Source organism: Neoarthrinium moseri (assembly GCF_022829205.1).
Source record: "Neoarthrinium moseri strain CBS 164.80 chromosome Unknown scaffold79_Wmoseri_CBS_16480, whole genome shotgun sequence".
Taxonomy (NCBI): domain Eukaryota; kingdom Fungi; phylum Ascomycota; class Sordariomycetes; order Amphisphaeriales; family Apiosporaceae; genus Neoarthrinium; species Neoarthrinium moseri.
In genome coordinates, this window is record NW_026055193.1 from 1 (window position 1) to 14305 (window position 14305).

The 14305-nt window shown below is 58.3% G+C and overlaps 7 protein-coding genes across 7 annotated transcripts; 3 read left to right on the plus strand and 4 right to left on the minus strand.

Moving 5' to 3' along the window:
• Positions 1-546: 546 nt before the first annotated feature.
• Positions 547-1290, minus strand: JN550_012068 (uncharacterized protein; the record flags this gene model as incomplete). Its single annotated transcript, XM_049310504.1, has 1 exon — positions 547-1290. One exon carries the CDS (start codon positions 1288-1290, stop codon positions 547-549), a length of 744 nt encoding a protein of 247 aa, XP_049165900.1.
• A 692-nt stretch (positions 1291-1982) lies between these two features.
• On the plus strand, positions 1983-4747 carry JN550_012069 (uncharacterized protein; the record flags this gene model as incomplete). Its single annotated transcript, XM_049310505.1, has 3 exons — positions 1983-2552; positions 2643-3029; positions 3095-4747. The coding sequence occupies 3 exons, from the start codon at positions 1983-1985 to the stop codon at positions 4745-4747; spliced, it is 2610 nt and encodes an 869-aa protein (XP_049165901.1).
• Positions 4748-4854: 107 nt separating this feature from the next.
• JN550_012070 (uncharacterized protein) lies at positions 4855-6039 on the minus strand (the record flags this gene model as incomplete). The annotated part of the gene is made up of 1 exon (XM_049310506.1): positions 4855-6039. One exon carries the CDS (start codon positions 6037-6039, stop codon positions 4855-4857), a length of 1185 nt encoding a protein of 394 aa, XP_049165902.1.
• Positions 6040-6852: 813 nt separating this feature from the next.
• On the minus strand, positions 6853-8237 carry JN550_012071 (uncharacterized protein; the record flags this gene model as incomplete). The annotated part of the gene is made up of 2 exons (XM_049310507.1): positions 6853-7615; positions 7678-8237. The coding sequence occupies 2 exons, from the start codon at positions 8235-8237 to the stop codon at positions 6853-6855; spliced, it is 1323 nt and encodes a 440-aa protein (XP_049165903.1).
• A 946-nt stretch (positions 8238-9183) lies between these two features.
• On the plus strand, positions 9184-10287 carry JN550_012072 (uncharacterized protein; the record flags this gene model as incomplete). Its single annotated transcript, XM_049310508.1, has 1 exon — positions 9184-10287. One exon carries the CDS (start codon positions 9184-9186, stop codon positions 10285-10287), a length of 1104 nt encoding a protein of 367 aa, XP_049165904.1.
• A 323-nt stretch (positions 10288-10610) lies between these two features.
• JN550_012073 (uncharacterized protein) lies at positions 10611-12107 on the minus strand (the record flags this gene model as incomplete). The annotated part of the gene is made up of 1 exon (XM_049310509.1): positions 10611-12107. The coding sequence occupies one exon, from the start codon at positions 12105-12107 to the stop codon at positions 10611-10613; it is 1497 nt and encodes a 498-aa protein (XP_049165905.1).
• A 318-nt stretch (positions 12108-12425) lies between these two features.
• JN550_012074 (uncharacterized protein) lies at positions 12426-12912 on the plus strand (the record flags this gene model as incomplete). The annotated part of the gene is made up of 4 exons (XM_049310510.1): positions 12426-12455; positions 12534-12605; positions 12681-12755; positions 12823-12912. The coding sequence occupies 4 exons, from the start codon at positions 12426-12428 to the stop codon at positions 12910-12912; spliced, it is 267 nt and encodes an 88-aa protein (XP_049165906.1).
• Between the last annotated feature and the right edge of the window lie 1393 nt (positions 12913-14305).

Genomic DNA, 14305 nt, shown 5'->3' on the forward strand with positions numbered 1-14305 from the left:
CACTAAGATGTCTCACAAGTCTGCGATGCATGGGATTCCGACATCACGGACCTGGAGTACGCTTTCAACTTTCTAAAAAAGGAAAAATCATAAAGTCAATCTTCTGAATTGGCTTTCCATACTCGGACTTAGAGGAAGGAGATCGCTCCTTGCATTAGGACTGTAGTACATTCTTCCAAAGCATCACACTGTTGCCTTGTCACTGGCGCAGACAAAACCCGGAAGAGGTAGGGGACCCGCTCCTGTGAGAGCCGAGAAGTGAACCGGATGTGACTGACTTAGGTACACTGAGACTATCGTATCTGAATGTTATAAATTAATCACTTTCATAACTTTTCATTCACCGCACAGAGATTTAAATATAGTGCAGTATAGTAAGTCCGTGGAGTAAGCAGTGAATATTTGGTAGTCTATCGAAACAAAAGGATATCAATTCTATAAGGAGTCATGTGCAACAAAACCAGGAAGCCACCCCTACATAGTCCGTGCTACACATAAGAAACTACAGTTCTCCCCGAGTGCCGACCTAATAGGAATCTCCTTCTTCTAATAAGTGATGGACACAATCTTGTTGTTGTACTGTGCTGGACGGTCCAGCACCAGATTCTGTGCCACCCACCGCCCAGCATCTTCTTTGCTAATAGCATAGCCGATGGCCTCGGTCTCCCGCCCAGTCTTGGGGTCTTCGATGCCCACACGGATCGGCTTCATCTTGAAGCCTTCGGGACCAACCATAAAGCTCGGGCGGACGATGGTGTAGTTCTCACCGCTCGCTACCAAGCGGTCCTCCATGATGATCTTGTCCTTGTGGGGAACCTTGAGCATGAAATGGTACATGGGCATCATGGCGATGGGGATGTCCCGGCCGAAGCGCGACATGCCGGTGGTGCTACAGGCAATGATGTGTGGCTTCCCTGTGGCACCATCCCGACGAAGCTGGGCAAGGGCCTCGACCAGAGCAGACATGCCTTTTTGGCAGACTTGTGGGTCATCGATGGTCATCCCGGACAACTTGGCACCGATCGTTGTGACTACAGTATCCACGAGCCTGCCGGGCGAAGCCAGTAGACATTGCGACAGAGCTGCCACATCGTGGGCGTTGCCTTGCACCACCTTCAAATTCGGATATGAAGCTGGCTGCAGGATGTCTGTAAGCTTGGAAGGGGTGCGGCAGAGAGCGATGCAGTTTCGGCCGGTTGCAAGGGTGTCCTGCAGCGCTGTCAGACCCACTCCGCCGCTGGCGCCGAAGAACGCAACGGTCTCGGTGCTGGTGCTGGTGCTGGAAGCCATTGTATTTGGTATTGATGTGATTGCTTTAGTTGGTCTGAGGAATTTCGCGTTGGGTCAATGATGATCTTTAAATGCTTGGATAAGTAGTTGGAAGCTTGGCTGTATGTTGGTGTTTGATTCATGCTTTGAAGCTGCGTGGTCTCATCATTTTATCTTCATCGCTGTCGACTATGGAGGGTCTACCCAGCTGTCGAAGTTGGGCCGAAGGGGACATCTAGTCGACCGAGAACAAGCGACAGTACGAACGCGAGGCGCCTCCTGCATGTCAGCTTTCTCGCATGGGCGCAACACTTGGGCTGGTCGTTCTGTGCGGGCCCCCTTGGCTTGGTGCCAACCTGTCTTGCTCGCTCTTTTTTCGGCCAGGATTCGCGGGGCTGGGCCGAGTCGACAAGCCTGGAAACGGACCTAGCTCATCAGCCTCAGCTACACGCTTACAGGTACGTGGGTACATAGAGCATCCGCCTGGGGCTAGGCCGAAGATGGTGGGATACTTCGACGCCCAGGTTAGAAGGATTCAGTGTCACGCATGGAGTCAGCTTGGTGTTAGCAACGGGCAGTCGGTCACTCTGCTCGCAAGGCATTTCCAGTCTGAACGACAAACAGTCTTCCGGGTATTGAGCAGATCAAGGTTGAAAATCCACAGAACCTATTCTTGGCTAGGTCTCTGGGGAGCCGGCTGAGTAGCGGTCTCAATGCCACAGTCGCCATCCGGGGTCGCTTCGGCGGCGGGTGCGCCTGGCGCGGCCAGCTCGGTGTCAGGCGCCGAGGGAAACGCGACGTCCTCCGCGCCACCAAGCAGTACAACCACCGCACCCGCGCCGCCAAAATTGCGGAGTTGTGTGGTATGCAGGTCTCGGAAGGTTCGCTGCAATAAAGAGTCGCCATGCGCAAACTGCCGCCGGGCCAATATTCCCTGCGTCTTCCCGTCTGCCGACCGCCCTCCGCGCTGGGCCCGGCGTCTTGAGCGCATCACCAGCAATGCCGCCGCAGGCGCTAAAGCGGGCAGCGATGCCGATCCGGCTACGGCTCAGGTAATGGAGAGGCTGCGAAACCTCGAGGGGCTTGTCAAGGAGCTCAGTGGCCAGCTGGAACAAGCCCACTCAGCTGCGCAATCCAACGCCGGTTCCGAGGGTAACTCGCCAGGCAACTCGGCACATGGCCGCGATGCAGACCATGCAGCTGCTCCATCTGGCCCAGGGTCTAGTAGTATTCAGAAGCAGTTTGGGAGGATGGTCATCAATGATCCCAGCCGAAGCCGTTATGTGAGTAGTGGCTTTTGGTCGCGTGTGAATGATGAGGTAGGTGTACCCGCTCGCTATGCTCTGCTTCAACCTTGGCCAACACTTGTTTAGCTCCACGGACTCAAGATGGACACTCGAGGCATCCCTGGCGATGATTCCGACAGTTCAGAAGACGACGAGTCGTCCCCGGGGAAAACATCTTCGACCCAGGAACTGGACCGGACGCCAGCAGAGCGCCATGCCTTCTTATTCCGGCACAACCTCAATGCGAATGGACCCGATCTGCGTGACTTCGAACCCCTTCCCTCACAAGTCCCATTCCTTCTGGATATATTCTCAGAGAACGTCAACGCTGTGGCTCAGATAGTACACATGCCCACGATAAGGAAGATGGCTCGGTATTCACGTGGCAATGATGCCTCAAACAAGACACTCGCAAATCAAGCTTTGATGTTTTCGATCTACTACGCCGCAATCACATCAATGGAAGACGAAGATGTGAGTCCCACTGAACTTTTGCCTTTGATATAACGAAGGGCAGCCAACTCATTTCATTCACCTAGGTTTTGGGCAATTTTGGTTCCACCAAGGCCGACCTCAATATGAAGTACCGCCTTGGACTAGAGCATGCACTTGCTAAAGCGGACTTCCTGAATGTGCCTGACACAGAATTAGTTCAGGCATTCGTGATTTTCCTCATGCTCAGCCGTCGGCATGATAGCCCGAGATTTGTCTGGATGATGACAGGTTTAGTTATTCGCATGGCGCAAGCTCTCGGACTGCATCGCGATGGCACAAATTTCCCTGACCTTTCACCCTTCGAGGTTGAGATGCGTAGACGCATCTGGTGGGCGCTCTGCAATATTGATACACGCTCGTCGGAGGACCAGGGAACCGACATGACCATCATTGACGGGAGTTTTGACACCAAGATACCCACAAACATTAACGACGAGGACTTAGGCCCGGACATAAAAACTTTCCCGACGGCACGGGAGGGGCTCACTGATTCGAGCTTCTCGATTGTGTGGTCCGAGATGAATATGATTGCCCGGCGTATGGCAGCGACCGGTCTTAAAGATGGCAATTTAGGGGACGTTGATGTTCTTTCGAATGCAATGTTCGAGATCCTAGAACGTGTGTGCGGCCAGTACTTAGATAAGGAGGGAAATATGTTATACTGGGCCGGCTTTGTTATAGTGCGGCTAGTCATTGCGAAGATGACACTTCTGACACACATGCCTGTCCTGTTCTCGGCACCGGACGCACACTCCTCCGACGAGATGAGGAACAAACTGCTCGTGGCAGCTATCGAGATCGCTGAGCATAATCATGCGTTGAACGCGGAACAGGCTGTCCGCCACTGGCGATGGATTTTCCAGACATATACCCACTGGTACGCGATCGTCTACATCTTGATCGAGGTATCTAACCGCCCGTGGTCGCCCACCGTCGAGCGCGCCTGGTCTGCTCTGCAAAGCCCGTGGCTGATCCCGGCCCAATCAAACGTGGACAAGAATCTACGCATCTGGGTGCCGTTGCGCAAGTTGATGGCAAAAGCCCAAAAACATCGCATTACTGAGATGGATAGGCTGCGTGGCGAATCGTGGAGTGTGCAGAAGCTGGAGGCCATGGACCGCGAACATCCGGTACCCGCAGTCGCGCCACCCTACTCTGCTGAGGCCGCCGCTGATCTCTTCCGTGAGAAGTGGCGTAGGTTGATACTTGAGAATCAGCACATTGGGAATAACGCATTGTCAGCTGGACAACCAACCAGAGAGGGCTCTGCAATATCAAGCTCATCTCGAGAAATGCCTGCAGGTCAGGCTCAGCGCGGCCTCCAGCCCCAATACCTGGGCGACCCTCAATTCACAAATGCCAAACTCCAGCCAGAATTCATATCTGCTGGACCAAGTCCAGTCGCGTCTGTCTCCGGTGTGGACATGGCGCCTTCGATGCCCTATCACAGCACGACGCCGTTCAGCCAACCAGCAACTGCAGGGCTGTCCTATGCGATGGAGTGGGGTGACGGCCGTAGTGCGGCCCCCTGGTTATGGGCTGATACCGATCCGACGGTGAACGTCTTCGAGAACTTGGATGTCGACGCGATGGATATCAACATGGATCTTGACAGCGAGGTTGATTGGTATACCTGGGTTGAATCGGCGAAAGGCATGGAGTGGAACGCCGGACAGGGTACCGGCGGTGCCCAGTAAGCTGGCCACATACCAAGGCATAAGACTTGTGTGTGGCAATTGAAACGACGCTGGGAGGTCTGGTTTCCACTCTGTATTATATTATGAAAGATACAGCTTCCCCAGCCTTAGCGCTCGCTTGCTTCCTGTCGCCCGCCTCCCTCCTCACCCGACCTGACTGGCTCTTCCGAGCAAGCTGTCCACGTGACCGTCCCGGTGTACAGACGCGGGCCGAACCCATGGGGTTCGTCGTTCTCTCTATGTGTGGCACTGCGGTAGTCGCGCGGGCTGTAGTCACTCCAGTGGTAGTCGCTCCCACGCCATCGCATCATCTCGACGGGCTGGCCCGCCGCGCTGAGGAAGCGGCCACCCGAAAGCGGCAGCCGCCACTTGACGGCCCACCGCAGGATGTCGTCGAGCTCGGCCTTGAGGTCCTCCGAGGTCTCAAAGTCCATGACCAGGGTCTGCAGGTTGGGCATGTGCTGAAACGCCAGGCCCCAGACGCGGTCCGCGAACGGATGGTTGCCGTCGCCCGCCCGCATGTCCTGGTGCATGCGCGCGTTGCCGGCCGTGCCGCGGAACGGGTTGATGGCGGGGAGGGTGTTGCTCTCCCAGTGCCACCAGTCGGCGCGGCGCACCGTGATGCGCAGGCGCTCGACGGGGCGCAGCCACGGCGTCGCGGTCGCGAGGTGCCAGAAGTGGTAGGGCGCGTTGGCGTCCTCGAGCCAGAACAGCTGCACGAAGAAGCGGACGGACCGCACGAGGTCGCGCTGCCGCAGGCCGCGCACCGGGGCCGGCCCGCTCAGCGCCTCCTCGAAATACGCCCGCAGCCCCGCGACCGAGCCGACGCCGTGGGGCGGGCCCCGCTCCAGGTAGAAGCGGTGCTCCCGCAGCATCAGCGGCAGCGCGTGCGTCTCGAGGTAGACGGCGCGGCAGGTGGCCAGCAGCGCCACGGCGACGGCCGTCGGCTCGGGGCAGTCGGGGCGGACCCAGTCGTAGCCGCGGCGGGTTTCGCGGCGGCGCCGGCCAGCATACCGGACCTCCTGGCCGTCGCCGATGGCCGTGAGGTACTCGGGCGTGGACGGGGGCTCTTCTCCATGGCGATAGCAGCGCGCGGAGAAGGTGGGGAGGCGAGCCTGGGCCTCGGGCGGACAGAACTCCTCCAGCGCGTAGCGGAAGATGTGGTCGCGGAGCTCGGCCGGGATGCGGCCGTATAGGGGGGACTGGCGTTGCGGGTGGACCTCTCGGGCTCCCAGCTGCTCAGCGAGAGTCACGGGTGCTGCATCGTCGCCCGCCGCACTTGCAGGCTCCATAGCCTTGACTTACTGTTGAGAACTGGGTGTAAGCGTAAAAATAGATTGAAGAGAACCTGCGCAAGACCGTTGGACTTTTTCGCAGGTTGATGAGTGTACAGAATGATGGTGGCCCTCTCGGTGGAGAGCTGGGCAGCCGGTGCTCCAGGCTGCAAGGGATGCATGAAACCGTTCCAAGGGTACATACAGCCTGCAGAAAGCATGCCAATTCTTCCCCGCGGCTTGTGCCACATAGGTGCGGCTCATTGAAATGACTTTACGTCGGGGCACATTATCGATGAAAAAGGACAATCTTTTGCCCATGGAATGCTCACTTTCGCCTTGGGTTGGCTGCAAGTCAATGTATGGTGTATCTCTCTAGCGTCCCATCGAAGGTCGCTCGCTTGATCTATCCTAATCGACAACAAAAGCAAGCGCTGCCAGAATACCGATCTATGAGAGGTGCCCTGGTCGAGTCGTTTGAAACTCGTCTGATATCCATGTCCAGATCGAGAGACAGGGGCCGCGACTCTGCTCCTGCTCAGCAGCATCATCCTTCTCACGAAGTAGATTCACTGTGTGCTCTCTAAGCCACCCCCCCCAGTCGAACATGTAGTCCACTTCTCCTCAAGACTGCAAAATGCTGCCGAGGTCACGCACTCATGTGCAACCACCCTCAGCGTCGTTGCACCTTATTCTTCGTACCATATAGCTGGCGTTCTCTCTTGACCACTCCTCATTGCCCAGGTCGGAGTCGTAACCGAATAGTAAACGGGATACGTCGTGATCCGAGATCTTATATATAAACCATATACCGGGAGTCGTTCTCCGACATCACCTCGCTGGCGCCATCTGCCTCGGCTTCAACGTCCGTAGGCCCAAGACCATGGTTTTTGTATCAATGGTTTGAGATTTGGGATCGTAGAAAGCTTGCACGTCCACCACGATCGAGGCCTTTGAACTTGCCACCTCCACAAGGCCGCGGAATTCGACTGATCCTCGGGGTGGGAAGGGCCTGACTGGGCGCCACACCCTCCGGAATTTCTGTCTCATGGCCTGCCATGCGCCAGTAGTAGTCGCCGATACTTCTTTGACGCCGTATATATCCTTGGCGCTGGGGATTTTCTGCTCGGAGCCTTCTGGCGCGGGCCTGGAGAAGGGCCTGATCGCCTGCGGAAACCCCTTGCCGGATGCCTCCTGAGCCGTGCCTTCTGGCGGTGGCGCAGAGGGAGTGGAGCCTGCGGCGGCGCCGTCGGCTGTCTGCCGTTTTGTCGTGGGTGCCAAGTCTTTCGTCTCTGCCGACTTGGACTCGAGCGAGTTCGTATCCGGGACGGGGGGAGGGGGCCTGGACTGGGTTTTCCCGATGTGTTGGCGCAGCCGGTCCAATGTTTGCTCGAGCTGGGAGGAGGGATCCGGTTTGGCATCATAACCCAAATACTTGGCCATGGTCCAAAAGTTGTGTTTGGCGAGAGTGGTGCTGAAGCTCCACAGGGACAGGGTGGCGGCGGTGGGCATGAGGGTTCGCTGTAGCTTGAAAACAGTGGCAGAGTCGACGGGTTGGGTCGCAATCGAGATACCGTCGTCATCCCAGCATATCCTGATCAGGCGTTAGCATGCAGGCTCTAGACAGCAGAGTGGAACGCGGCGGTTCTTCCTTACCCTTGGCGCTCGAATGTAGGGGGCGGCCGTTGAGGATAGTTGACATCGAACCAGGTCCTCGTGAGCTTCCAGTCCTTGCCAAAGTCCCGGGAGATGATGGGATGCCCCTCAATAGCCTTGCGCACATACTGGGCCAGGGTATATTTGACGTCGGTGATCTGTTTGGGGTCGCGACTCAGCTGGGCAAACTGCTTCCACTCGGGATCGGAGCCCCTGTACGGCCTCGGCTCGATCATGTGGGTGGTGCCGGGAAGCGGGATGAAGAAGGAAGCGTCGGTCTCCTCGATCTCCTTCTCCAGCAGTTTCCGCTCCTTGGCGGACATGTTGGCATACTGCTCATCGAGCCACTTGCCCAGGATGCTGAAGACGGAGGTGGTGTAGATCTGGTAGCAGGCGTAGTAGATGGCAGCGGAGCCGAGAAATATCCAGGGCCTGAACCACTTCCGGCGTATCTTGACGCGCTGCAGCTGTATACTGTCGGGCCCGGGGCGAACGTTGGGTGGAAGACGTCGCGCGCCGGGCCGGAACAGGTTCTGCTTCGTGCGCAGCAGCCGCAACATGGTGGCGGGTTGCTACGGCACGCCTGCAATGGCGGCCGTCCTAGAGGCGAGGGCTATCGCGGTGGTTGGCGGAACGATGGACTGGCAGCGTGGGAGGTAATGTCGAAGGACGGAACTGGGCACGCGCGCACGCACGCACGAGGCCAGCGAGATGCGAGCAGGCGGGCGGGTGCAGTGGATGGGCCGGCAGGCGCAGGAACCGGGCCAGATTCCGGTGGCCAGATGGTTACAACAGTGGGGTGGATGACTGGAGACGGGACAGATGCATCCGGTCGAGCCGTGTATTGCAGTTCAGTCCCGGCGACAGTGACGGTAGATTGCTCGTGGATAATAAGTGATGGCGGGCGTCAGGCGGCTCGCAGCCTCACGTCGACTGAGGCCCGCGCAGGACGGGGCGGGTGACTCTGACGGGGGGGCAAACGTAGTTAACTGTGACCTTAGGCAGTATGCGACTCAGACGAGGCCTAGGAGTCGGTACCTAGGTACGGTTTAGTTACACCTGCAGGGAGACAAGGCACAAGCTACAGTGACCAAGGCCAGCGGGCCACACTGCCACAGCACACAGTTCCAGCAGAGTGGTACAGACTGTATTGGATGGAAACAGCCATGGCCCCTAGAAAGGCCCATGTAGGCCGTGTAAGGGCGTGCGAGAGGCCCCCCACGACCAGCCTGGAGTTGTGGACAGCACCGTGCGAAAGAGCAACGTCGGGTTGACACACGTACGGTACGGCCTTCGAGAACGGCGCATGATGGAACTGATGTGCATCGCATCACGTGTTGGCCCAAGAGCTAGCTCGACGGTCCCAGACCAGCCCCAGACCCAGCATTACGTCTCATCTGCAGCTCCCACCCCCCAAGGCCTCCAGCTTGGGCATCGTGATAGCTCGACGACGTCCGCATTCTAGGCATCCCACCAGCGGCCCCCAGGGATCCATCATTGCACACCATGAAGCTCGCCAGCTTCTTACTACCAGCCATCGCTGGCCTGGTCTCGGCGAGCCCGCCAGAAGCTGAGGCCTACATCCTCCAGTCGCGCCCTTCACAGCCCGGCAGCGCGCCCTCGATATCCTCCCTCGTCGCCCAGTCCATCCTGCACCAGCGGCTCGGCCTCGACCAACCCCTGAGCGACGACCTCGACGAGCAGGACTACCACACCATCCACCGTTTCGGCAAGACCCCCCAGCGCCTGTTCGCCGACGCCGCCAGCCATGGCCCGCATCAGCTGGTCGTCCTGGTCAGGAACGCCGAGAGCGACAACACCAAGGCCTTGAAGAAGGCCGTCGCCAGCCATGGCCCCGCCTTCACTGCTCCTCATCTCGGCCGCCTACCCTCGAGCTACCTGCCCCAGTGGACGAGGAAACAATGCGCCCTCGAGGACGCCCTCGATATCGCCAGCCGCAAGTGCTGGACACACGGCCCCGTCCTCTACCTCGAGTACGACGCCGCCAACGACCAGAAGGACCTCAAGCTTCTGTCCCAGAGCATCGCCAAGCTGCAGTCCGCGGCCGAGAAGATGGAGACGGCCATCATCCTCGTCCCCGCCGGCGCCGACGAGCTTCGCCGCCGCGAGTTCGAGATCGAGCACGTCTTCAACGAGGCCGCCGACTTTGCCGCCACCGGTGCCGCCGCCGCCGCCGCCTCGTCCTCGACCTCTTCCCCCGCCAAGGACCAGTCCTTCAAGCCGCACCCCTTCGTGGCCGCCAAGGGCCCCATCCAGGCCTGCTACACCTCCCTGAACGCCTGCGAGACCGCCACGGGCGGGTGCAGCGGCCACGGCGAGTGCCGCAACAAGTTCGGCAAGGATGCCGCCTCGGCCTGCTTCTCGTGTCACTGCCAGAAGACGTACGGCGGCGTCGGCGGTCAGAGCGTGTGGTGGTGGGGCGGCGCCGCCTGCCAGAAGCAGGACGTCAGCGTCCCTTTTTGGATCTTCACCGGCTTCACCATCTTCTTGGTCGGTGCTGTCGGGTTCAGCATCAGCCTGCTGTTCAGCGTTGGCGAGGAGAAGCTGCCGGGTGTGATCGGAGCTGGTGTTTCGCGGGGGTCCAAGTGAGAGCATCATAGCAGAGAGCGAACGGGCCGACGCAACGGGCTCGTATCATGAGCTGGGATAGACGTCAGCCGGATGTCAAGCGGTTTGTGGCCGTGTTGTAAGCATCGGTATTCAGTGGATAAGGCTGGTGTATCATAGTGTACGGATACCAGGGCCAACGGCGGACGGCGTGCATTTCGACCCTGAGAGTCGTGGATAGGTATTTTCTTTACTTTAGAACATCTGAATCAAACAAGTCAACACTAGATACGCACTGGTTATGGCCCGCTCGTCGTGACGTTCTCCGTGGTACGTGCATCTATTGGGTATCATTTGTTATAAATTTACATCTCCATCTGGTCCACCTGTCGCAGAGGCGTCGTGCCCAGACTCTCCAGCCCTCTGCCTGGGGTATCCGTCGACTTGGCCTGATCCAGCAGCGATTTGGCGGCCGCCACGGTCCCGTTCGCGCCCCCGTCCTCCGGCACCACCACGTCGCCGCCCATCAGGGACCGGTACCTCTCGCCGGCCTCGTTGAGCAGCTGCGGGACCTCGGGCTCGCGGCGCTCGATGCCCTCGCGCTCGCGCCGGAGCTCCTCGATGCGGGCCCGCGCCCCGCGCAGCTCGGCCTCCTGCCGGCCCATCTTCTCCTGGAAGGCGGCGAGCAGCACGCTCAGGTCGGGCAGCGGCGCGATCTTGGGGGGCGTGGGCATGGGGCCGGCGCCGTCGCGGAGCCCGAGCCGGCGGCGCTGCTGCTCGCGCTCGTCGGCCAGCCCGTCCATGCCGGCGCGCGTCTGCGCGGCCTCGTAGGCGGCCCGGCGCTCGGCCTCGCTGTCGTCCGACGTGTCGTCGTCGTCGGCGCCCTCGGCGGTGGCGATCATGGAGGCCATGTCGGCGCGCTTCTGGCGGCGGGCGGCCCGCTCGGCCTTGGAGCCCAGCGACAGGCCGCCGTCCTCGACGAAGAAGGAGTCGTCCTCGTCCAGGTTGTCGTCGGCCACCAGGCGCTTCTCCTTCTTCTGCGAGAGGGCCTGCGGCTGCCGCTTGGATAGCACCGACATGTACGACTCGCCGGCGCCGCGGTCGTCGTCCGACAGCGAGATGAAGTCCTCGGCCCCGGCCTGCTGAGCCAGCCGCGCGCGCCGCTCCTTCTTCTCGCGCACCTGGGCCTCGGTGAGAATGGCGGTGGGCTCGGCTGCTGGCGCCGTTTCAACCAGAGTCGCGCCCTCGAGCTCGGAGGGGTCGAGAGACATCTCCACGTCATCCTCCGCTATTTGTAATGACCCAATGTCCGCCGGCGCGTTTGGCGTTGCGCTCTGCAACTCGGACAGATATTCCTTGCTGTAGCGCGGCCGGTCCTCTTCTGTCTCCATGGAGCGTAAGGGCAGGCGATTGTTCCTTGTGATCCCCTTTTTCTTGTAAGCCCCGGTTTCCGAGCCCGCCGTGTCCCTAGCATCGGAGTCATCCCCTCCCAGTATCATGGCGTCGTCATCCCCCCCAGCAGCCTCGGTGCTTGCGCCGAACGACAGCTTCGAGTTGGGTGCGCGCTTCTTTATCTTGGATGAGGCACTCCTCCCGCCGAGCGATGGCCGTACGACCAGTGGCGCACCGCCGTCTTCGTCATCTTCGGTCGAGTCCTTGGGGCCGTCGTCGGACAGGTTGATGGTCTTGCGCAGTGAGGACTGCTTGAAGGGCCGCGATTTGAAGGTCGGCTGGAGCGCGGGCCCTTGGTCGAAGTCTTGGGATGCCGAGGGCGAAGCGACCGAGGGCGCGGAGGCGTCATCGTCGTCTTGATCCTGCACGGTGATCTTTCGGGCTTTCCGCTTGGCGCCAAACGCACTCATGGTGATGGTATGCTGCCGAGTTGGCCGCTGTGCTCGTGAGCATAGGCGGCGCTGAAGCTCGAGGTTGACGTCTGGTTTCTTATCGGGCATCCAACGCAACTTATCGATAACAAGGCACTTATCGAAAATTGTCGGTTTAGGCTAGCAGCTTCTAGGCAAGGCTGAGCGCCGTAGCTCCAGCGGCTCCAGCGGCCCCAGCGGTTCCCAGGTAGCCCAGCCTGCGCCCGCCTGGCGTCGCGACCGACTTGGAATCTCCCGTCCGCGACAAGAAACATCCCACCTCGACATTGCCAATTTTCTCCAGTATCATACCACAAGATGGCTCCCGCCCAGCCAGAGCTGAAGAAGGTCGGTCGCAGCCGTCCCGCACAATCCAGCGTCCCATGTTCGTCTCCGTGAAGGCGTGCTAACCAACGGCTGAAACAGTACCTCGACAAGAAGCTGTTCGTCCAGCTCAACGGCAGCCGCAAGGTCATTGGCGTGCTCCGGGGATACGATGTACGTGCTGGACCCTAACCATACATCACGCTACCGCGTAGTGGCTGTAGCGGTTGTTGCTGACATATCGTCCAGGTCTTCCTGAACATTGTCCTCGACGACGCCGTCGAAGAGAAGGCTGGTGGAGAGAAGGAACGGTTGGGCATGGTTGTACGTTTCACACCCAATCCTCTCACGTCTGCACTCCTGGTTCAGCCGACTAACTAGCCTCCAATAGGTCATCCGCGGAAACTCGGTCGTCATGTTGGAAGCCCTCGAGAGGATCGGCGGTGGAGACCGGGACAGAGGACAACAAGGACATCACTGAAGTATTGGGGGGGCTGCATGTTGATTAGGCCGGCGAGCCTATATGATACCACAAGACCGATGGTACCGGATGGATCCCGTATGCGCGAAATCGGAGTTGCCACACCGACCGGCCGGTACGCTTGGAGAGGTCACGGTCACAGGGCTAGGCAGAACGCCCGAGTGCCAGGCTATGCTCGATGAGAGGGCCGACTTGTCCCTCACGAGGTTCCTGGCCGGGTTCACTGCTCGTTGATGTCCAGTTGGCAATATAGAAAGGCATTCGAGAACAAGCTTGGGCCGTCTCGCTTTGCACAGCTAGTGAAATAGCACGACTACATCCTGCCATACCTTGCGTTCACGTTTTGAAGTACCAATTTCTTGCCCATGCATATACCTCGTGAAAGTTTCAATTATCCCGTCGAATGCTTCGGACTCTCAGAATCATGCTCCTTTGCGTCGGAATGCACATCAGCTTCATTTACCTTGATGCTTTCAACGGTGTTTTTTGTCCACATAATTCAACATCAACCGGTAAAGTCTCAACAAAGCATGAGTTCCGATTTCGAAAATTCGAACTCTTCCCTTTTACAGTTGTACCGAGGTCATCAACCTCATGGGCGATTCATCCAAGTTTCTAAAGTTGAGCACTTCCAAAAGGGACCTTGTCCGGTTCTTTCCATCGTATCATGCGAATGTACTGTGCAATCGAAGCCAAAATAAGATTCAACGCGTATGGGGGCAGTAAGAGCCTCAAGGATTCTAGCGCCCAGAAGAACAAAGGGCCGTCGCGTTCTCTGTATTTGAAGAACTAGTCCACATCGTTGATTATCTTCAAAAACGTCGCAAAGCAAGAGATTGGAAATCCAACCAAATTTGCAAACCTAGACCTCATGATTCCTATCAATTGAGATCATGTTCGAAGATATGGTTACACATCTTCTCGTCAAGTAGTCTGCAGACAAGTCTAGGCTAATATCATTCGTCGTAACCAACGGTTCAATGTGCCTATGGCTGTGTTGAAGACAGTATGCTACTCATGTATATGTATCTGGTTCAAATCAGGCCTACTATGGTAGCTCGCCACCGACCGACAGTGGACTTGGTGGCAAGCTGGTGTGGCTTCCGACAGTTCGTGAAGAAATCAGATGCAGCTTCGCTAGAAGTTGGCAAACACTGCGGTTGGGGCTAGCAATGTGTCACGGCAGTGCATTAGGTCTACAGAAGGTCCGATGAGATACCGAACAGTATCCGCTATATAATCCCTATCTTGTCCCTCTTCCTTGAAAGAGTACAAGATTCAGTCTCTTGATGAATTGAACCATACGTTTGGACTTCTGATTATACCTGACCTCACAACCCCTTTGACACAATGGTACTTGACCCAGGGCAAGATAGGCATAGACACATCTGTT